Raw genomic sequence first — 17,102 nt, 5'->3', positions numbered from 1 at the left:
TGTATTTGTTATATTCAGCTATGATTGTTTTCTAATGGCAGTATATTTCAGGAGGAACCTGTGCCACTTGCCTTTTTTGTCCATGATGTGGAGATTGTGACATCTTTGGAAAAAACCTTGGAGAAGCAGACTGTGGAAACGGAAAAGGTTTTGGATATTATTTATCAGCCACAAGCTGTGTTCAAGGTCCGTGCCGTAACGCGTTGCACTAGTTCTTTGGAGGGGCATTCTGAAGCTGTGATCTCAGTCGCGTTCAGCCCAACTGGAAAGTAAGCATGTTTACAAAGTGTTTGAACAGCTAAGATGTCATTCTTGAAAAATGTGTTTTGGTTAAAGTGTTTTGGGAGCATCAAGTGTTCAAACTTTTACATACCACTGCCACCATATTCTACAGGTGGACAAACCAATGATTTTCTGCCTTTGCTGACAATGTCTGACTGAACTATATGAAAGTCAAATGGTCTCATTTTTGATGCTTTCAAAAGGCTAACAGGCTTAGCAGAGAGATTGGAGGTCTCTTGACTCCTACAACAGGGCTTAGTATGCAAGCATGGCTTCACTTAAACTACCCTCAACACCCTTTATTCAAGAAAAAATGGTGACGTTTAGAGTGGAGCTGACACTTCATTATGTTTTTATGCAGGTACTTGGCCAGTGGATCAGGAGATACCACGGTACGCTTCTGGGACCTCAGCACAGAGACACCACACTTTACTTCCAAAGGTAAGTAAGACAGACCGTTTCTGTTATTCCACCTTTGTGGCTTCAATGTACTTGTATTTGAACACTTTATTTTTTATTTTATTTGTATTTTTTTGCTTAATTAATGTTGGATCACTTTTAAAGGGTCAGTCCACCCAAAACTGATAATGTAGCTTTATGATAGATGCTAGTGAGTTAAAGTAGAACTCCAGGATTTGTAGTCAGAATGGCTGTAAGGAAGGAAGTGTAGTGTGTAAATTTGCACTTCTGTGCTGTCTTTTGCTGATACAGCTCTCCAAAAAATATTGTGTACTGTGCTTCTACTCTGTTCTGTCCCTGCTGTTTTATGAATGGAATTAGTTTCTGCAGCTGGTCTGTGGTCTTGTCTGTGTCCCTGCATCAGCCTGAGATAGTGTAGACCAGTTCTTGGCACAGCTACTGAGCATGCTCCAGTTTCAGTTCCCTTTTGTAAGCTGTTAATTTCCTCCTTTGTCTTATTGGTGCAGCCCACAAGACTATATAGTCACATGTGTGGGCATATACACAGTGGTAAAGTCCCCAGACTCATTCACATCCTTGTATTGCTAAACATTATAGGAGCAGGATATAAGATGTTGATTGATTGAGGTTTCATCTCCCTGTTAGTCCCAGCACATACACGCCATAGAAGCAGGCTCGAGGGGCTTGACACAGCCTGTAACCTCTTTCAAATAGCTTTACAAACTAAAAACTATTGTCAGTCAACTTAAAGGGGTTGTAAAGGTAAAAAAAAAAATCCATAAATGGCTTCCTTTACCTTGGTGCAGTCCTCCTTCACTTACCTCATCCTTCCATTTTGCTTTTAAATGTCCTTATTTCTTCTGAGAAATCCTCACTTCCTGTTCTTCTGTCTGTAACTCACCACAGTAATGTAACACTTTCTGCCTGGTGTGGAGAAAGCCCCTTGAGGGAGGGGGCGAGCAGGAGGGTCAGGACGCTATCTACTTTGCAGATAGAGAAAGGAGCTGTGTGTTAGTGGGTGTCCTGACACTCCTGCTCGCCCCCTCCCACTTCAAGAGGCTTTTTCCACACCAGGGAGAAAGTGTTGCATTACTGTGTGGAGTTGCAGACAGAAGAACAGGAAGTGAGGATTTCTATCAGACAGCCCACAGCCTTTTTGCCCATTCAGTGATTACACTACACAACTTAAAACTGCAAGGTTAACAACCCTCTTCCTCCCTCCTGCTCTGAGCTGACCAGGGACAGCAGAGAGATCGGAGCATGCTGATCCAGTTCTTGTTCTTTGTGTTGTGTACTGTGCTTTTCACAGTCACAAAACAGACAACTGATCGCTCCTTTTTTATAATTAGAAGCAGCAGCTGCTTTGTTTATCTTTAGAAGAGTTCTACCTTTGTGCTTGCACCACTCTTAGTATTGCCATAGGGAGTGTATATGGCCCTAGGATTGTTCAATGTATACAATAGTATCTGAATCTCAAGTAAAAGCACTATATGAGAGTAAGATTAAAGGACTTTTAAGGTACTTGAAACAAGTCACCGTACCTTGAAAGGCCCTTAATCTTTCTTAGATTATAAAATCTATCTCACTATTCTTTCCAATCCTACCTCTGGAGCTCCCTTTTAAACTGCTGACAATTTTAACACTCTGGGAGTGATTTACAGATCTGGTATTATGGAAACAACCCGTTAGAATCATTTTCAGTTCTTTAAAGTACTGGCTGGACTATAGATATTAAAATGTTTACTCATTCTTAAGCGGTATGCTTTAGGTTTTGATGAAGCTGCAGTTACAGCCGCTGTGAAGCGGTTCGTCTTCAAAGTTCACAGTAGAAGCAGTGAAGTCCCTTTTTTAAGTCAGGTCTCAGCAGTTTGCTGTCCCTGCTTCCTGTGCTCCTGAGCTGTGTTTACAATGGGGATTAGAAGGCTGGCAGAGGGATGCTGGAGTACCAGCACCTACTGAGGTCAGTCAGGGCTTGTTTTAAAAGTGTATTTACTTAAGAATACTTTTAGATTTTTATTTGTCCAAAGTTCTACCTAACCACTTCCCGCCCAAGCCTATAGCAGAATGACGGCCAGGCAGTGGTTCCGCTATCCTGACTGGACTTTTTTCAGAATAACAGCTTGTGCGCGCCTATCGGTGGTGAGGCGTGTCGGTCTAAGGCCTCATCCACACAAGGCGGATCTGTTTTGTGGAGTCTGCCAGCTCAGCGGAGATAAACGCATGACAGGTCTGTTTCTGCTCACTGAGCAGGGAGGGGTCTGTCAGAGCACCACCTATTCCTATGGAGGGATCAGATGAAACGGACAGCATTTCCGTTTTCATCAGATCTCATCCGATGAGCCAGGTCAGATGGCGAACGTCTGTTTTCGCCATACGTCTGTTTTTAGCAGATCGGATGGCAGACGGGTGACAGCGAACACATTTCCGCTGACATCTGTCTCCCCAAAGAAGTCAATGGATGGCCCGCTTGGATCAGTCTGAAAAGCGGCTGCTCTCCTGACGGGGGTCTGCGCTAATTATCAGCGCAGAATCCACTCCGCCCCCCAGGCCCCCCCCCCCCACGAGGATGCCCACTTCAGATCACCAGGGATTGCCAATCTGTGCCCACAAATGGTGCCAGTCAGTGTTAGTAATACCTGTCAGTGCCTCCTTATCAGTGATGCCCATCAGTGCTGCATACCGGTGCCCATTAGTGAAAGAGAAAACATATTTATTTACAAAATTGTATAACTGACAAAAACGCTGAAAGTTGAAAATTGGCCTGGGCAGGAAGGGGGATTGAAGTGGTTAAAGAGGAACCTCACCCCCATTTTTTTTTTTTTTTTTTTCCTGTACACGTTGATACATGTTTGTCATTGTATATTTCTGTATCCTAGGGCATACACATTGGGTGCTCAGTATTGCTTGGTCACCAGATGGAAAAAAACTTGCATCAGGCTGTAAGAATAGTCAGGTGAGTTATGAGTTCCTATTGAGCTTTGCAAGGTCCTGTTTTCTTTTTTTTATTCCCCCCCCCCCCCCTACAATGATATTGTTGCCTAAAGCTTTGGGTGATTTTATATCTATCTATCTATCTATCTATATCTATATATATATATATATATATATATATATATATATATATATATATATATATATCTCCATCTATCTATCTATCTAATCTCACTCTGATACTTGTGTCTGTCTTCCCAGTAAAATTGTGTGTTTTTATAGTCTATGTTTAAATAATTACTTTTGTTACTCATATTTGCAATGTAATTAAAGTGGTTGTAAACCTCCAGACATGAAATATGAACAAAGCATATTCCTCTCTATATTGTGTACTTGTCTCAGTTAAGATCACTAGGTGTCTTTTCTGTCTGCTGCCTCCCTCTATAAGCATGAGTCATTTCTGACAAGTTTTCCTGACACCAAGAGAAAAATGGTGACCTCAGCTCTGTTTCCTGTGTGCTGGGGTGTGTCCCTTCCCTTCAGTTGGCTCTCACTTAGAGCTGCAGAGTAACTTCAGTTCCCTGCCCCCTGCTTTATGAAAGCTCAAACAAGTCCAAATTATGGACTTTGAAAGGGCTGTGGAGAAGACCGCAGATAAACGGGTATAACTTATGTGGGATGATTTGTTTCATCTCTCTGTATCACTTGAGGCTAGTCACATCACTGGATATATGGAAGGCTTTACAACCACTTTAACTTGCATATTATCAGCCAGCTTTTGTAACAGTATAAGGATCATATATGAGCAATTCATACCATTTATAATTTTTTAAATAAATATAGTTAAATTGTCCTTCAAAATTTAAGGCTGGGTTTACACTTGTGCAAATTGGTTGTGGGATTTCCCCCCGCATCCAATTTGCATAACAGGAGACTATGACCAGCTCTCAATGGAGCTGGTTCACACAGCTCTGCGGCGACCGGAGTTTCGCACAGGAGTCCTGTGCATCTTTGGCTCAGTTTCAGGGCTGAATTCAGGCAAAGATTGTGAACCCAGCATAAAGTAACCATCTTGAATTGGTATTTATTGCATCAACATTTGGTAACATCCTATTGTACACTTTCAGATTTTTATATGGGACCCAAACACAGGAAATCAGATTGGTAAAACACTGATCGGACACTCCAAATGGATCACATGGCTGAGCTGGGAACCTCTTCACTTGTAAGTTATACACCCTCTCATTTCCCTTTTGAAGAACTTTACTGAACTATGTAGTGATCAGCCATGTATAGTGTGTGGAAAAGATGACCATCCAGTCAGATTTTAATGGGGTTGCCAGCCAAACATAAGATATTTGTATGGATTCTCTTGAACTAAGCACAACTAAAAAGAGCAATATGTATTGGCTTACCCTGCACCTTTTAGGCAACTTCTGATGAATCTTCTAAACACTGCTACATTAAATATTTAAAGGCTAAATTCACCTACTGAAGAAAATGGCATATACAAGTACATGAGGTAATATAATCAACCCCACCACCTACCCTTTTCAAAAGGGTATTGCGGGAGGTGGCGGCCCTCCTCAGGAACCTCTTTGAACTGCTCCTGGCACCAGAGCACCCTGCTCTTCTAGCTTGAGGAGAGGCTGAGCCGGGAGCAGTTCATAGAAATACTGGAGAGCCCTACCTGCCAGCATGTCTAGCTCGGGCGCACACTACACACAGCAAAGTGTGTTTTGTTTTTTGTTTTTTTTATCAACTGGATGCAAAATTTATAAATCGCTGCGTTAGATTTTTCTCCTGCTTTATCTCATTCTGTATTTTCCCATAGGCTTGCTGAGCCTAGTAATCCTCCCGATTTTTTTTTTTTTTTTTTCCCTTTTGCAGTAAGGAAGTGGATGCAGTCAATTTAATGTTCGCCCCATAATGAAAAAAGGGAGGAAGTGCTAATCTCATGTGCAGACCTACAAAAATGTACAGTAGATGTATATATCCCCTGTGCAATGCATCAAATATTATTTAATTCATGTGCAAAAAAACACAACACAATGTTGCTTAATTCGCATGCAAATAAAAAAACAATATATCATTCACTAGTAAAGTGCCTTGTGCTAATATAAACAAAAGTGCATATATAAAAAATGTACATCTAGTTCATGCCACTAATGGGATTAGCACTCCTCCCTACCCCCCCCCCCTGCTTTCTTTTTTCATTATCCGAAACAGAATAGCAGCTGTTCCCTTATCCTCCTTTCTTTTTATTTATTTTTTATTTTTAACGGGGCTGTTGATACCTAGTATAGTCCAGTAGCACAGGTTTTCCTCTCTTGTAACACAATATTGGCTCCATGTTTGACAGCGGGGCATACAGCCTTGTACAGAAATTGTCCGATACCGATTCTGGGCAAGCTTGAGATAGAAGGCGTGCCACCTGCCCATTGCTGCCTTCTCCACAAGGACAATATATGACTGCAGATGTTGACTCTGACTGTTCCCTGGAGTCGGCTCGTCTCGGTCATACCAAAGAAAAAACTGTCTCCTACCTTTTTTTTTTTTTTTTTTACTGGCTCCTAGTTCCAAAGTAAGGTTTTCAAGCCCTGTTTACACCTATGCAGTTTGCTTTTTATCCATTTTTTGCTGTGAGTTTTGCATGTGCTTTGTGTGAGAGATGCATATCTATATCTCAGGGTTTGACAAATTTGCTTGTAATCTAGGAGCCAGCTAAAAAAGTTAGGAGCCAGAAACCCCCCGTCCCGCTCGCACGCAGAAGCGAACGCATACGTGAGTAGCGCCCGCATATGAATGCGGTGTTCAAACCACACATGAGGTATCGTTGCGATTGGTAGAGCGAGAGCAATAATTATAGCCCTAGACCTCCTCTGTAACTCAAAACATGCAACCTGTAGAAGTTTTTAAACTTTGCCTATGGAGATTTTAAAGGGTAAAAGTTTTGTTGCCATTCCACGAGCGGACGCAATTTTGAAGCGTGACATGTTGGGTATCAATTTACTCGGTGTAACAGCATCTTTTGCAATATAAAACAAATTGGGCTAACTTTACTGTTGTCTTATTTTTTTAATTTAAAAAAAGTGTATTTTTCCCCCAAAAAGTGCGCTTATAAGAGCGCTGCGCAAATACGGTGTGACAAAGTATTGCAACGACCGCCATTTTATTCTCTAGGGTGTTAGAATAAAAAAATATATATAATGTTTGGGGGTTCTAATTAGAGGGAAGGAGATGGCAGTGAAAACACAGGGGAAGCTCCATTAGCATTGCTGGTTGTCTTGTCTGTCATACGGCCCCCACAAGATGGCGCGAGATCACAGAAGGAAGCATAGGCCTTGCAGAAGGCCGTAAAGCCGCGGCCTCCATTACCGGCCGGCGTGGCCCGACGCGAGAGCGAGTTGGGGGTGCACGGAGACAGGTTGGCGGTGTAGCCTATGTCTGTGTGCCCCTGTTCGGTAATTGAGGCCGCGGCTTTGCGGCCTACTGCATGCTTATGCTTCCTTCCCCATATTCTCCAAATCCTTGACCCTTTCCAAAAACATAGCAGCTGAAAAAAGCATACATGTGAATGTGTCCCATAGGAAACCATGTTAAATGGACTAGTGCATTTTTGCAAAAATGCATAGGTGTGAACATATGCTATAAAAACAGAAACCTAGCATTTTCAAAATATTTCAATCTTCCATTTTGGGTAGCTATATATCTCTCTAAATTAGTGGCTAACCACAATTCAGTGGTACTGTTTTTATTATTTGCTACCACAGTAGTTTGTAACATATTTGCTCCTATCCTTGTAGGAACCCAGAGGGCAGATACCTTGCCAGTGCATCCAAGGACGGTAGCGTGCGTATCTGGGATACTGTCTTGGGTCAGTGCCAGAAGATACTTACCAGCCACACACAATCTGTGACTTCTGTGAAATGGGGAGGAGATGGCCTGCTTTATTCCTCTTCCCAGGACCGAACAATAAAAGTCTGGAGAGCAAGTGATGTATGTTTTTGGCAATACTACAAAGGCATTTAAATTTCCAATTTAATATATGTTTCAGACAAATTACAGATGAGTAGTTTATTTGGCGTTAGAAGTACAAAGAGGAAAAACTGTTTATTTTTTAATATGAGCTAGAATTATGTAGTAAGAATTTACTTCTGCTTGAAGTCATTATTTTTTTGGGGAAGTGGAAAACGGTTTAAAAAAAAAAAAAAAGAATAGGGATGACTCAATCAATCCCTACCTAATGCAACCATGACATGGATGCAAGTGTTATGAAGGAATCTTGGCATGTATTTAGTTGCAGAACTTCCTAGTACGGTAGCTGTTTGTGAAATAATGCAAAAGTAAGTTTAAGTGTATAACTGCTGTTTTAAAAGAGGGAAGACATAATTGTCTATTAAAATGGACCTGCTGCTTTTAAATAAAGCCAACAGGCAAATTGGCTTGTGGTGGCTGCTATTATCTGTTTTAAAAGAACTCTAAAGCCAAAAACTTGTTTTTGATGTAAGTGTAAGGGGTTGTAAAGGCAGAAGTTTTTCTTATCTTAATGCATTAAGATAAGCCTTCCGTGTGCAGCAACCCCCCTAATACTTACCCGAGGTCCCTCCCTGTCCAGTGATGTCCACGAGTGTTGCCGCCGACTCAACAGCTCCATGTCTGAATGAATACAGGGAGCTGCACTTCGACTTGAGTGCCCCCTGTAGCAAGCTGCTTGCTGTGGGGGCATTCAACAGGAGGGAGGAGCCAGGAGCACAGAAGAGGCACCCGAGAGGAGGAGGATCCAGGCTGTTCTGTGCAAATCCACTTCAGGACATGTAAGTATAACATGTTTGTTTTATAGAAAAAAAAAGACTTTACAATTCCTTTTTAATATCCTGCTGGAGGCAGAACAAGGGCCATTTGTTGTAACATGTTATAACATATTCTTTGCAATGCAAAATGGTAAAATGCAAGAGCTTGCAATTTTATTTTAAATATATTGTGGTTACAGGTAATATTTACAAATATATCTATTGTTGTGATACCACAAGCTTGTTTGCCATATTACCCATGTCAGTTAGGCTTTTATTCACTCTTGGGGACCACTGGAATTGGAACTGAAAGGAAAAGAAAATGGAGCAAACCTTCCAGTGGAGACACTGTAGGAATTTCCTCTCAATTTGTCTACAGAACAGAAAGTGAAATCTTTTTATTGGTTTACTGATGGCATAAAAACCTGGCAGGTGTTTCAACCACTCCTGAGTCTAGGTTAACACTGAATGTGGCTTTGAAATCGTGTGACTTCTCTTGAAATTGCACAATATCAAAGCCACATGCACCGATGTAATGGCAAGTTGCACCTGAAATTGCCAAAAGTATTACAGAAACTACTCTTTCAAATCGATGCAGCACCGCAAAGTCTGTGTTGCACCGACAATTCCATTGCCGACAATAGAGTGCGACTCGGGTACACCTGAGGGATTAAGCGAAAGGTACTTACAAGTGTGATACAGTGCTTGCTTTTTGAGAGTATTGTTTGTTGCTTTTATTACCTGGAAATTTTACTTTTGAATAAAAAAATGTTTTACATTCTTAAATTTCTTGCAGGGAGTTCTTTGCCGCACTCTTCAAGGTCATGCTCACTGGGTTAATACTATGGCATTAAGTACAGACTATGTTCTTCGAACTGGGGCCTTTAATCCTGCTGAAGCCTCCATCAATCCCCAGGACATGCAAGGCTCCTGTAAGTGCTATTAATGAAATCTCTATTGAATCTTTAAGGAAATCTTTGCTAAGGACTTCCATACGTTTCTGTTTCAATATTTTTTTTTATTCAGTTTAACAAGTAGCTAACATGCCATCGTTCTGCTCACGCAGGGGCTAGCATTGACAAACATAACAAAAGTTGGCTTAAAGTAGACAATATACAGCAGTATTAAAACAAGAACTGAAATAGGATAGGCCTTTTTCATAAAACCATGAGGGCCAAGTGGCCCTGGGGAGGTTCCCACCAATGTCCATACAATGGTGCAATTTGTAGCTTATACAAACCTAGAAAGAGGTAGATCAGAAACCAGGCAGAAAGGTGACCCTAGGGAAAGAGAATGTGCTCCTGATGAGTAGGGAGCCAGGGAGAGGATAAGAAAAGCTAGAGCGTAAGGTAGGTCAGGGTTAGAGGCCTAGAGAGTGGGGGAGATGGTTAAGGGCAGGGGATCATCGAGGCTGCCTGTCTTGGGTGACCCAAAGTGGCTGGGGGGGGGGGGGGGGGGGGGGGGCATAAGACAGCCATGGATTCCAAACTTTCAGGAATTTAGCATGAGTGTGGTGGATGCTAGACCTCTGTTCGTTACGCATCAATGCAATCATGTGATCTGTCACTCCCTGGAAGAAGACAGATGTTTGCTTCCAGGCAATTGTTCGTTTGGCTGACAAAAATAGATAGGAAATTAGCTTCTGCTGGTAGGAAAACTGTCATGGAATCGGGCAATGTAATAGGGCAAGTTTAGCTTCTTTTAGTATGGGTAGGTTAAATCAAGTGAATAGAAGGCCAGAAACGAATTAGTCTAGGGCACGTCCACCATGTGTGAACAATGTCGCCCTGATTGCCACATCCCCGGAAACGGCGGTCACTGTAGGATGGTTTGCCATGGGCAATAAGGACAGGGACCCAATGCCAACAGAGAAGCACCTTATATGCTGCTTCCAAGGTTGCTGTATTAAGTGAGCGTTTGGCCACAGAAGCCCAGGGTTCCCTCCAATCCACCAAGTCTATCTCAGTTGCCAAGTCTCGTTCCCACTGGGCTACATAGTTGAGAGGGGTGGAAAAAGATTGGTTATTCAGAGAAGCATAGAGAGCTATAATGAGACCCAGGGATCCTGGACAATGCAGGCAAGTGTGTTCAAATGACATTTTTGTTATGGGTACGAGGAAGTTCTAAGCAATGAGGCGAGCCATTGCTGAAGTTGAAGGATGCAGGAGAATTCTCCCCCTGGAACAAAACATGGGACTCCCGAAGCGATGCCCACTTTGGGAGTGATCTGGCGGTTAGAAAGTGTCCGATGCGTGGACCCATTTGCGACACATCACGCAAATGCCTGTGGTTGGTCTAAGCCTGGGGGGGAAAAAAGGGTTATATTGGTGATTGGGAGCAAGGGCAAAAGGGTGACATTAAATCGGTGGAGTACTGTATGAATTCCCAGACCTGTAAGCTATGAAACATCAGTGGACTCAATAACGATGGGCTAAGATTGTGAGGGAGCCAGAGAAGGAGTGACATGTTGATAGGTGCGCTGGGGGTGAAGCAGGGATAATTGGGCAATCTGTGCAGCAAGGTAATATTTGACGATGTTGTGAAACACCAGACCTCCCTGTAGTCTATGCGTTCTGGAGATCCTAGGACGCTTGTTAGCCCAGAAAAAGCACCAAAAATGTGCTGGAACCCACAGCGGGAGAGTGAGAAAGTATAAACGTTTGGGCATAATAAAAATTTTTATGGAATTAATTCGGCCTATCCAGAACAAATATGGGCATTGCCAAGACTGCATAAGTGCCGATGAGGAGCGAAACAATGCATAATGATTTTAGAGGAAAAGGAATGGGTCAGCCCAATACCCAAGTAATCAATATCTGAGGGCTCCCAATTGAAGGAAAGTAGGACTGTAAGCGAGTAACTAGACCTGGGGGTATGGTGACCCTAAGGACGATTGTTTTGTCGAAATTGATACGCAAGCCTGAAATCTTTAAGAAACGAGACGGTGTCCACTCTAGGTTTGGAAGAGTAGTAAGGGGATTAGTCAGGGTCAACTTGGTGAGAATTTAGGACTATAAGGCATTGGAGCAGCATGACAATCAAAAATGTAATGTATTGCAGTTTAGATGTGGTGACCGCATGTTTTCTTTTTCTGGTACAATAGTTTTTATTGAGAAAAACAATACCAAGATACAAGCTTGAGCAACAAAAGGTCCCATGCAGAGGAGTAAAACGCACGTAAATGCAGAAAAATCACATTTCATTTTCAGAAATGTTTTTTTTTTGTTCCTCTATTTTTTTTTTCCCTGGCGAACCTGCCACTAACGAACTTCCTGTTCTAGGTTGATGCCCCATATATATATATTTTTTTTTTTCTTTCTTGGATTTAGGTATATGCTTTAAAGCCAGCCATACATGGTTGGAAATTCGGCTGGTTCAGCAGGGACAAGCCAAAATTTGACCATGCATCAAGCGATCAACTTCTGTACAACCACCCAGTTGGAAAAAAATTCTGCTCAATCATTTCCGGCAGCTATAGCCCGAAGCGCTAATCGGTGTATACAATACCTCGGAGGGACCAATTTCCCCCCCATCCACATCGAGCGTGTGGATGGGGGAATTAAGTCGTTCTTTTTCTTATTTTTTTTCTATTCAACATATGCCGGTTTAACAAAAAAAAATGAATCAAGTACGGGCTGCTTAAAGCTCTAAGGACTCTTAATGTCAGAAGGGAAATATCTACTAGATTTTAAAGACATTAAATAAAAACCTTCCAACTAAAACATGTCTTCACTTACGGAGGGGATCAATTTTGGCTTGCAGGCTAAAATTGTTGGGAAATCTGACTGTGGGTTCAACCGTTTTGCTGACACTGATGTAAGGTTTACATTGGTGGCAGTGGCAGCTTTTGCTCACACTCCCGAGCAGTGTGCCTGGGGTTTGCATGTTTTCTTCCTGTACCTGCGTGAGTTTCCTTCCACAATCCAAAGACATGCTGGTAGGTTAACTGGCTCCTGTCTAGATTGGCCCTAATATGTGAATGTATGAGTTGGGGACCCTAGGTGGTAAGCTCCTTGAGGGAAGGGACTGATGTGAATGCAATAGATTTAGATATAGATTTAGATATCTATTGCTGCATAAATTGATGCCTCTAAGTACCTATAATAAATGAAAGTTCATGCCATTTGAAGCTTCCTTTCAGTATAGCATATTTTTCTTGTTACTTTTCAGTGGAGGTACTAAAGGAAAAAGCCTTGCAGCGATACAATCAAGTTCGGGTGTGTATACTTGATTTTTGTACTGTAATTGCAGAATTTTAGCTACACTTTGTGCAGTTTGCACTGTTTTGGGAATGATTTCTTTATTGGCCGATGATTTTGCTCCAATACAGGGACAAGCTCCTGAGAGACTTGTGTCTGGCTCTGATGATTTCACACTCTTCCTCTGGGCTCCAGCTGAAGATAAGAAGCCATTGCAAAGAATGACTGGACACCAGGCTCTAATCAATGAGGTCCTCTTTTCACCTGACACTAGAATCATCGCCAGTGCTTCCTTTGATAAATCAGTCAAGCTGTGGGATGGAAAAACTGGCAAGTAAGTGTAGTCTCAGCGTTCGAATCTGTAACTATTTAATGAGCTAAACAGATCATTTATACACGTTGTTTCATAGTCAATCTTCTAAAATGATGTTCATTTTTTTTGTCATTGAATTACAGATACTTGGCATCTTTGCGTGGCCATGTATCTGCTGTGTATCAGATTGCTTGGTCAGCAGATAGCAGGCTGTTGGTCAGCGGAAGCAGTGACAGTACGCTCAAAGTCTGGGATACTAAAACCAAGAAGCTGGCTGTGGATCTCCCAGGACATGCAGATGAGGTACATTAATGATTTTGTACAACTGTGGCTAAGAACAGTGTGAGAAAATATATCTCTGTAACCAGCATTTCAACTCTTTCTTGCTGTAGGTCTATGCTGTTGACTGGAGCCCTGATGGGCAAAGAGTAGCCAGTGGAGGAAAAGATAAATGTTTAAGGATGTAAGTACTATGAAATGTAAGCTGTATTATGCGGATTTGTTCCATCCAGCAATTGGATTTGGATATATAGGCATATAAGCATGCTAAGCCAATTTCAATGTTGAAATTAGTGTAATGCTCTTCTATTACTTTGATCAGATGACTCCGAGTTGGAGCAGTAGGAACCGGAGTGAATTTTCATTGATGTGTGTTTTGGAGGAGATTGTGTTAACGGCTCCTTATCATAATTTGATTCCCATGCCTGCTATTCGGCTTTAAACAATGCAGTTCCCTAGGTGTGCAGATATTGGGGGTTATTTACTAAAGGCAAATCCACTTTGCACTACAAGTGCACTTGAAATTGCACTGAAAGTGCACTTGGAAGTGCAGTCACTGTAGATCTGAGGGGGAGATGCAAGAAAAATACAGCATTTTTAGCTTGCACATGATTGGATAATATCAGCAGAACTTCCCCTCATTTCTGATCTACCCCCTCAGATTTACAGCGACTGCATTTCCAAGTGCAATTTCAAATGCACTTTGTACTTGTAGTTTGCACTTGTAGTTCAAAGTGGATTTGCCTTTTAGTAAATAACCCCCATTGTCTTCAAAAAATCGAAATGCTGTGTATTTTTTTTTTTGTATTCCGAGTTGTTCTAGTAAGGTTTACAGAATCTAAAAGTGTATACGGTTTGTTAAAAAAAAAAACTAAAATTCCCAGCTCACTTACTTGCAAGCTAGCCTACAACAAACTGAATTGACCCAGTGTAACAGTTCATATTAAAAACCAGCAGTTTAGTTTGCACACATTTGCAAATATATGTGTAAGCTGCACCCAGTGTACTGCAGTCCTAACTCTATAATTTTGAGAGTCTCAAGTTGGAGCAGATATATAATAGAGGATAGCTTAAGGGCAGGTATGCCTGGAGGGGGAGCCCACCCCTTCTTAAAGTTATAGGGATGCACTGGACACCCAGCAATAATACAATGGCAGTGAAGGTATCCAGTGCATCTCCTCACAAATTCACCTACCGTACAAATGAATAACAACCCTAACTCATAACCATCTATGGCAACAAGGAATGGAAGGGCAACGCATGTCAAAAAACAAACAAAAATTCCCAGCTCACTTGCCAGCCTGCAACAAACCAAATTGACCTTGTCTAACAGTTCACGTAAAACAAAGTTGAACTGATGTACAAGGTCAATTTGGTTTGTTGCAGGCTGGCTGTTAAGTGAGCTGGGAATTTTTTATTCAACATGCATTGCTATTCCATGTGCTCCTTGCTGCAAAAGCCAGTTATAGGTTGGGGTGGTTGCCATTTGTTTGTACGGTTAGTTAAAACCCTGTGTTTTTTTTTTTTTTTTTTTTAAAGTGAAGTAGTGATTAAAGCTTGGCTCTGGAAAACTTGAAAATTATCTTGCACAGGGGCTGCACTCGCTCTGTCAGCAGGGCCTATGAGCCAGCCCTGCCCATGCAGCAAAAAACACCAACATATATATTGAAAACTGTTTTTTTCACAATTTGAATTGTGTAACGTTATTCACCTATTTGCTACAGATGGAGAAGATGAGCCTACAGAAACAGACGTGGTTGGTGAAACATGGTGTACATTCATTGGAAAGATGATCATTTGGTCAGGTCTATACCAGCTTGAGTAGGATGCAAAATTCCTGATATAAAGAAGACCAACTATTGGAAATTAAGCTGTATGAATACAGCTTTGCACACTGTTGAGGTTCCCTCTGAATTTTCTTACTTTAAGGAATCTACGTTTTTGAAGGGAGGCTACAATATACAAAATTTGAAATGGACAGAACAAATGTTTCTAAATGTCTTCTACTCCATGTGGAAAAGCCACCCAGCTAATTTTAAGACTGAGTTCTTTTCTCCCAGCAGAACATTTTTAGCAACCCAGCAGTGGGAGTTGGGTTATTGTCCTTTGTTTGAAAATGTGATAATTCTACCATCAAGTGTTGTCACAACTTCTTGCCTATGGTTTAAAGAAGTCTTGACAAACTGAGTCCTCCTGTCCCCCAGGTACAAAGCGCGTGTAGCACTGGGTCCTGTATGTCTACATTATGTGGATGCTGAGCTAGTGTGGTTGACGCACTGCCAGCCAACCACGCTGCGTGCAAGGAGACACTATACAAAAAAAAATTTCCAGCCCATTCTTGAAAAATGAACATTTGGCCATGAGAACAACCGATAGTGCCATCATGTAATGTCCGATAAATCGTTCAATGGACATAAATCCTTCTGTTTTTTTCAGTTCAGTGCAAAGTTTTTGGACTGGCAACACCTTAACCTTTCAATTTATTCATTCGGCAGAATTTTCAAATTTGTCTTTTTGTTTTTTTTGTCTCAAACGTCCCTACCAATTTCTGCCCATTAACTCCCTGAAAAACGAACAACCTGTCGAAATGACCGATTTTTCAGACGATTTTTTATTTTTTCTTCATCTAGTGTATGGCCAGCATAATGGCTATTGAGTGCTCATTGACAATGCTGGCCAAAGCGCAAGCACTTCTGCACCTAGCAACTGAACTGGAAGGAGAAAAATAACTTCCTGGCTGCTGATTCACAGTACTGTGCAAAAGTCTTGGGCAGGTGTGAAGAAATGCTGTAAATTAAAAGAATGCTTATAAAATATATACTTTAATTGTTTACAATGCAAATTGAGTGAACAGAAGAAAAATTAATCCAGACTCGATAATGTTGATCAGGGCTCTACTATCACTTGCAGGACTCCTTTTACACAGTACTAACGTTGTTCTCCACGTTGAAACTCTTTCACTGTACAAGCAGGGGGAGCACAAAGACAGGAATGGAAGAACTAAGGCATGGATTTTCTGCAGTGTGTTAGCATTTCATTGGGAAAGCAAATAAAGGCATTTATGCTTTTTATATACAGTACAGACAGGTATTTTTTTTTTTTTTAATCAGAAAGGTTTTTATTGCTCACATAACATACAGTCAAGAAAAACGAAAACCATATAATGATGTTTTACACCGTGCGATGCAATATCAAAACTGTACAAGATTATAAATCCGATCACATCAGTATGGCATGAGATATTTTCACATACTCACTACACCATCTCTACCAATTGGAACAGACAGGTATTTTAAGTGGTATTAAACCCAAAAGCAAACCTTTTATTATATTGCAGCGTACCAATTTAGACTATTTGTTTCATTTTCTAGGCTTGCTTTCTTCTGTTTTTCATCTAGTGATCTAGCTAGAAAGTATTTTTAAAAAGCACAAGCTTACCAGAATGTATCAGTTCACATGGAAGAGACAACCCCCCCCAACCCAACTGACAATGTTGCTGTGCTTCCTGTTCTCATTCATCCAGAGGTGTGTTAAGGGCCACATCACTCTACCTCTCAATCACTCCATTGACCTAAATTTACATTTATCAACTGAACTCAGTAATTGATGTTTTTCCAAGACACCTATTATATATGATGTATTATTTGTCAATAAAACTGGTATCATGGACTTAATAGAAGCAGAAACTTCCCATGAACCCTTTGAGAGTACCTCCCTCTGGCTTGGAAATGGTGTGCTATAAAATATTTGCCCTCTGTTTGTTGTAATACGTTGCATTGCTGGAACACAACATCCTCTAGATATGTATATTAATTGAAGGGGCAAAGTAATATGAGTTGCTTTCAAGGAACTGAAAATAAATATATATTTTCATGGTTTACTATG

General features: G+C 41.3%; 1 protein-coding gene across 1 annotated transcript in view; it reads left to right on the top strand.

The window, feature by feature from the left end:
• Positions 1–16,294, top strand: part of NLE1 (notchless homolog 1) — a 36,228-nt gene extending 19,934 nt beyond the window's left edge. The window contains exons 3-13 of the mRNA XM_040336906.1: positions 52–269; positions 644–723; positions 3,579–3,655; positions 4,761–4,858; positions 7,440–7,632; positions 9,223–9,358; positions 12,597–12,643; positions 12,757–12,959; positions 13,082–13,241; positions 13,331–13,401; positions 14,942–16,294. Coding sequence (XP_040192840.1) covers positions 52–269; positions 644–723; positions 3,579–3,655; positions 4,761–4,858; positions 7,440–7,632; positions 9,223–9,358; positions 12,597–12,643; positions 12,757–12,959; positions 13,082–13,241; positions 13,331–13,401; positions 14,942–14,954 — 1,296 coding nt within the window. The 3' untranslated portion in view covers positions 14,955–16,294. The remainder of the gene's footprint in view (positions 1–51; positions 270–643; positions 724–3,578; positions 3,656–4,760; positions 4,859–7,439; positions 7,633–9,222; positions 9,359–12,596; positions 12,644–12,756; positions 12,960–13,081; positions 13,242–13,330; positions 13,402–14,941) is intronic.
• Positions 16,295–17,102: the final 808 nt, after the last annotated feature.

This window comes from Rana temporaria, chromosome 2 (genome assembly GCF_905171775.1).
Source record: "Rana temporaria chromosome 2, aRanTem1.1, whole genome shotgun sequence".
Lineage (NCBI taxonomy): Eukaryota > Metazoa > Chordata > Amphibia > Anura > Ranidae > Rana > Rana temporaria.
This window is presented reverse-complemented; position numbering and strand designations above follow the sequence as displayed.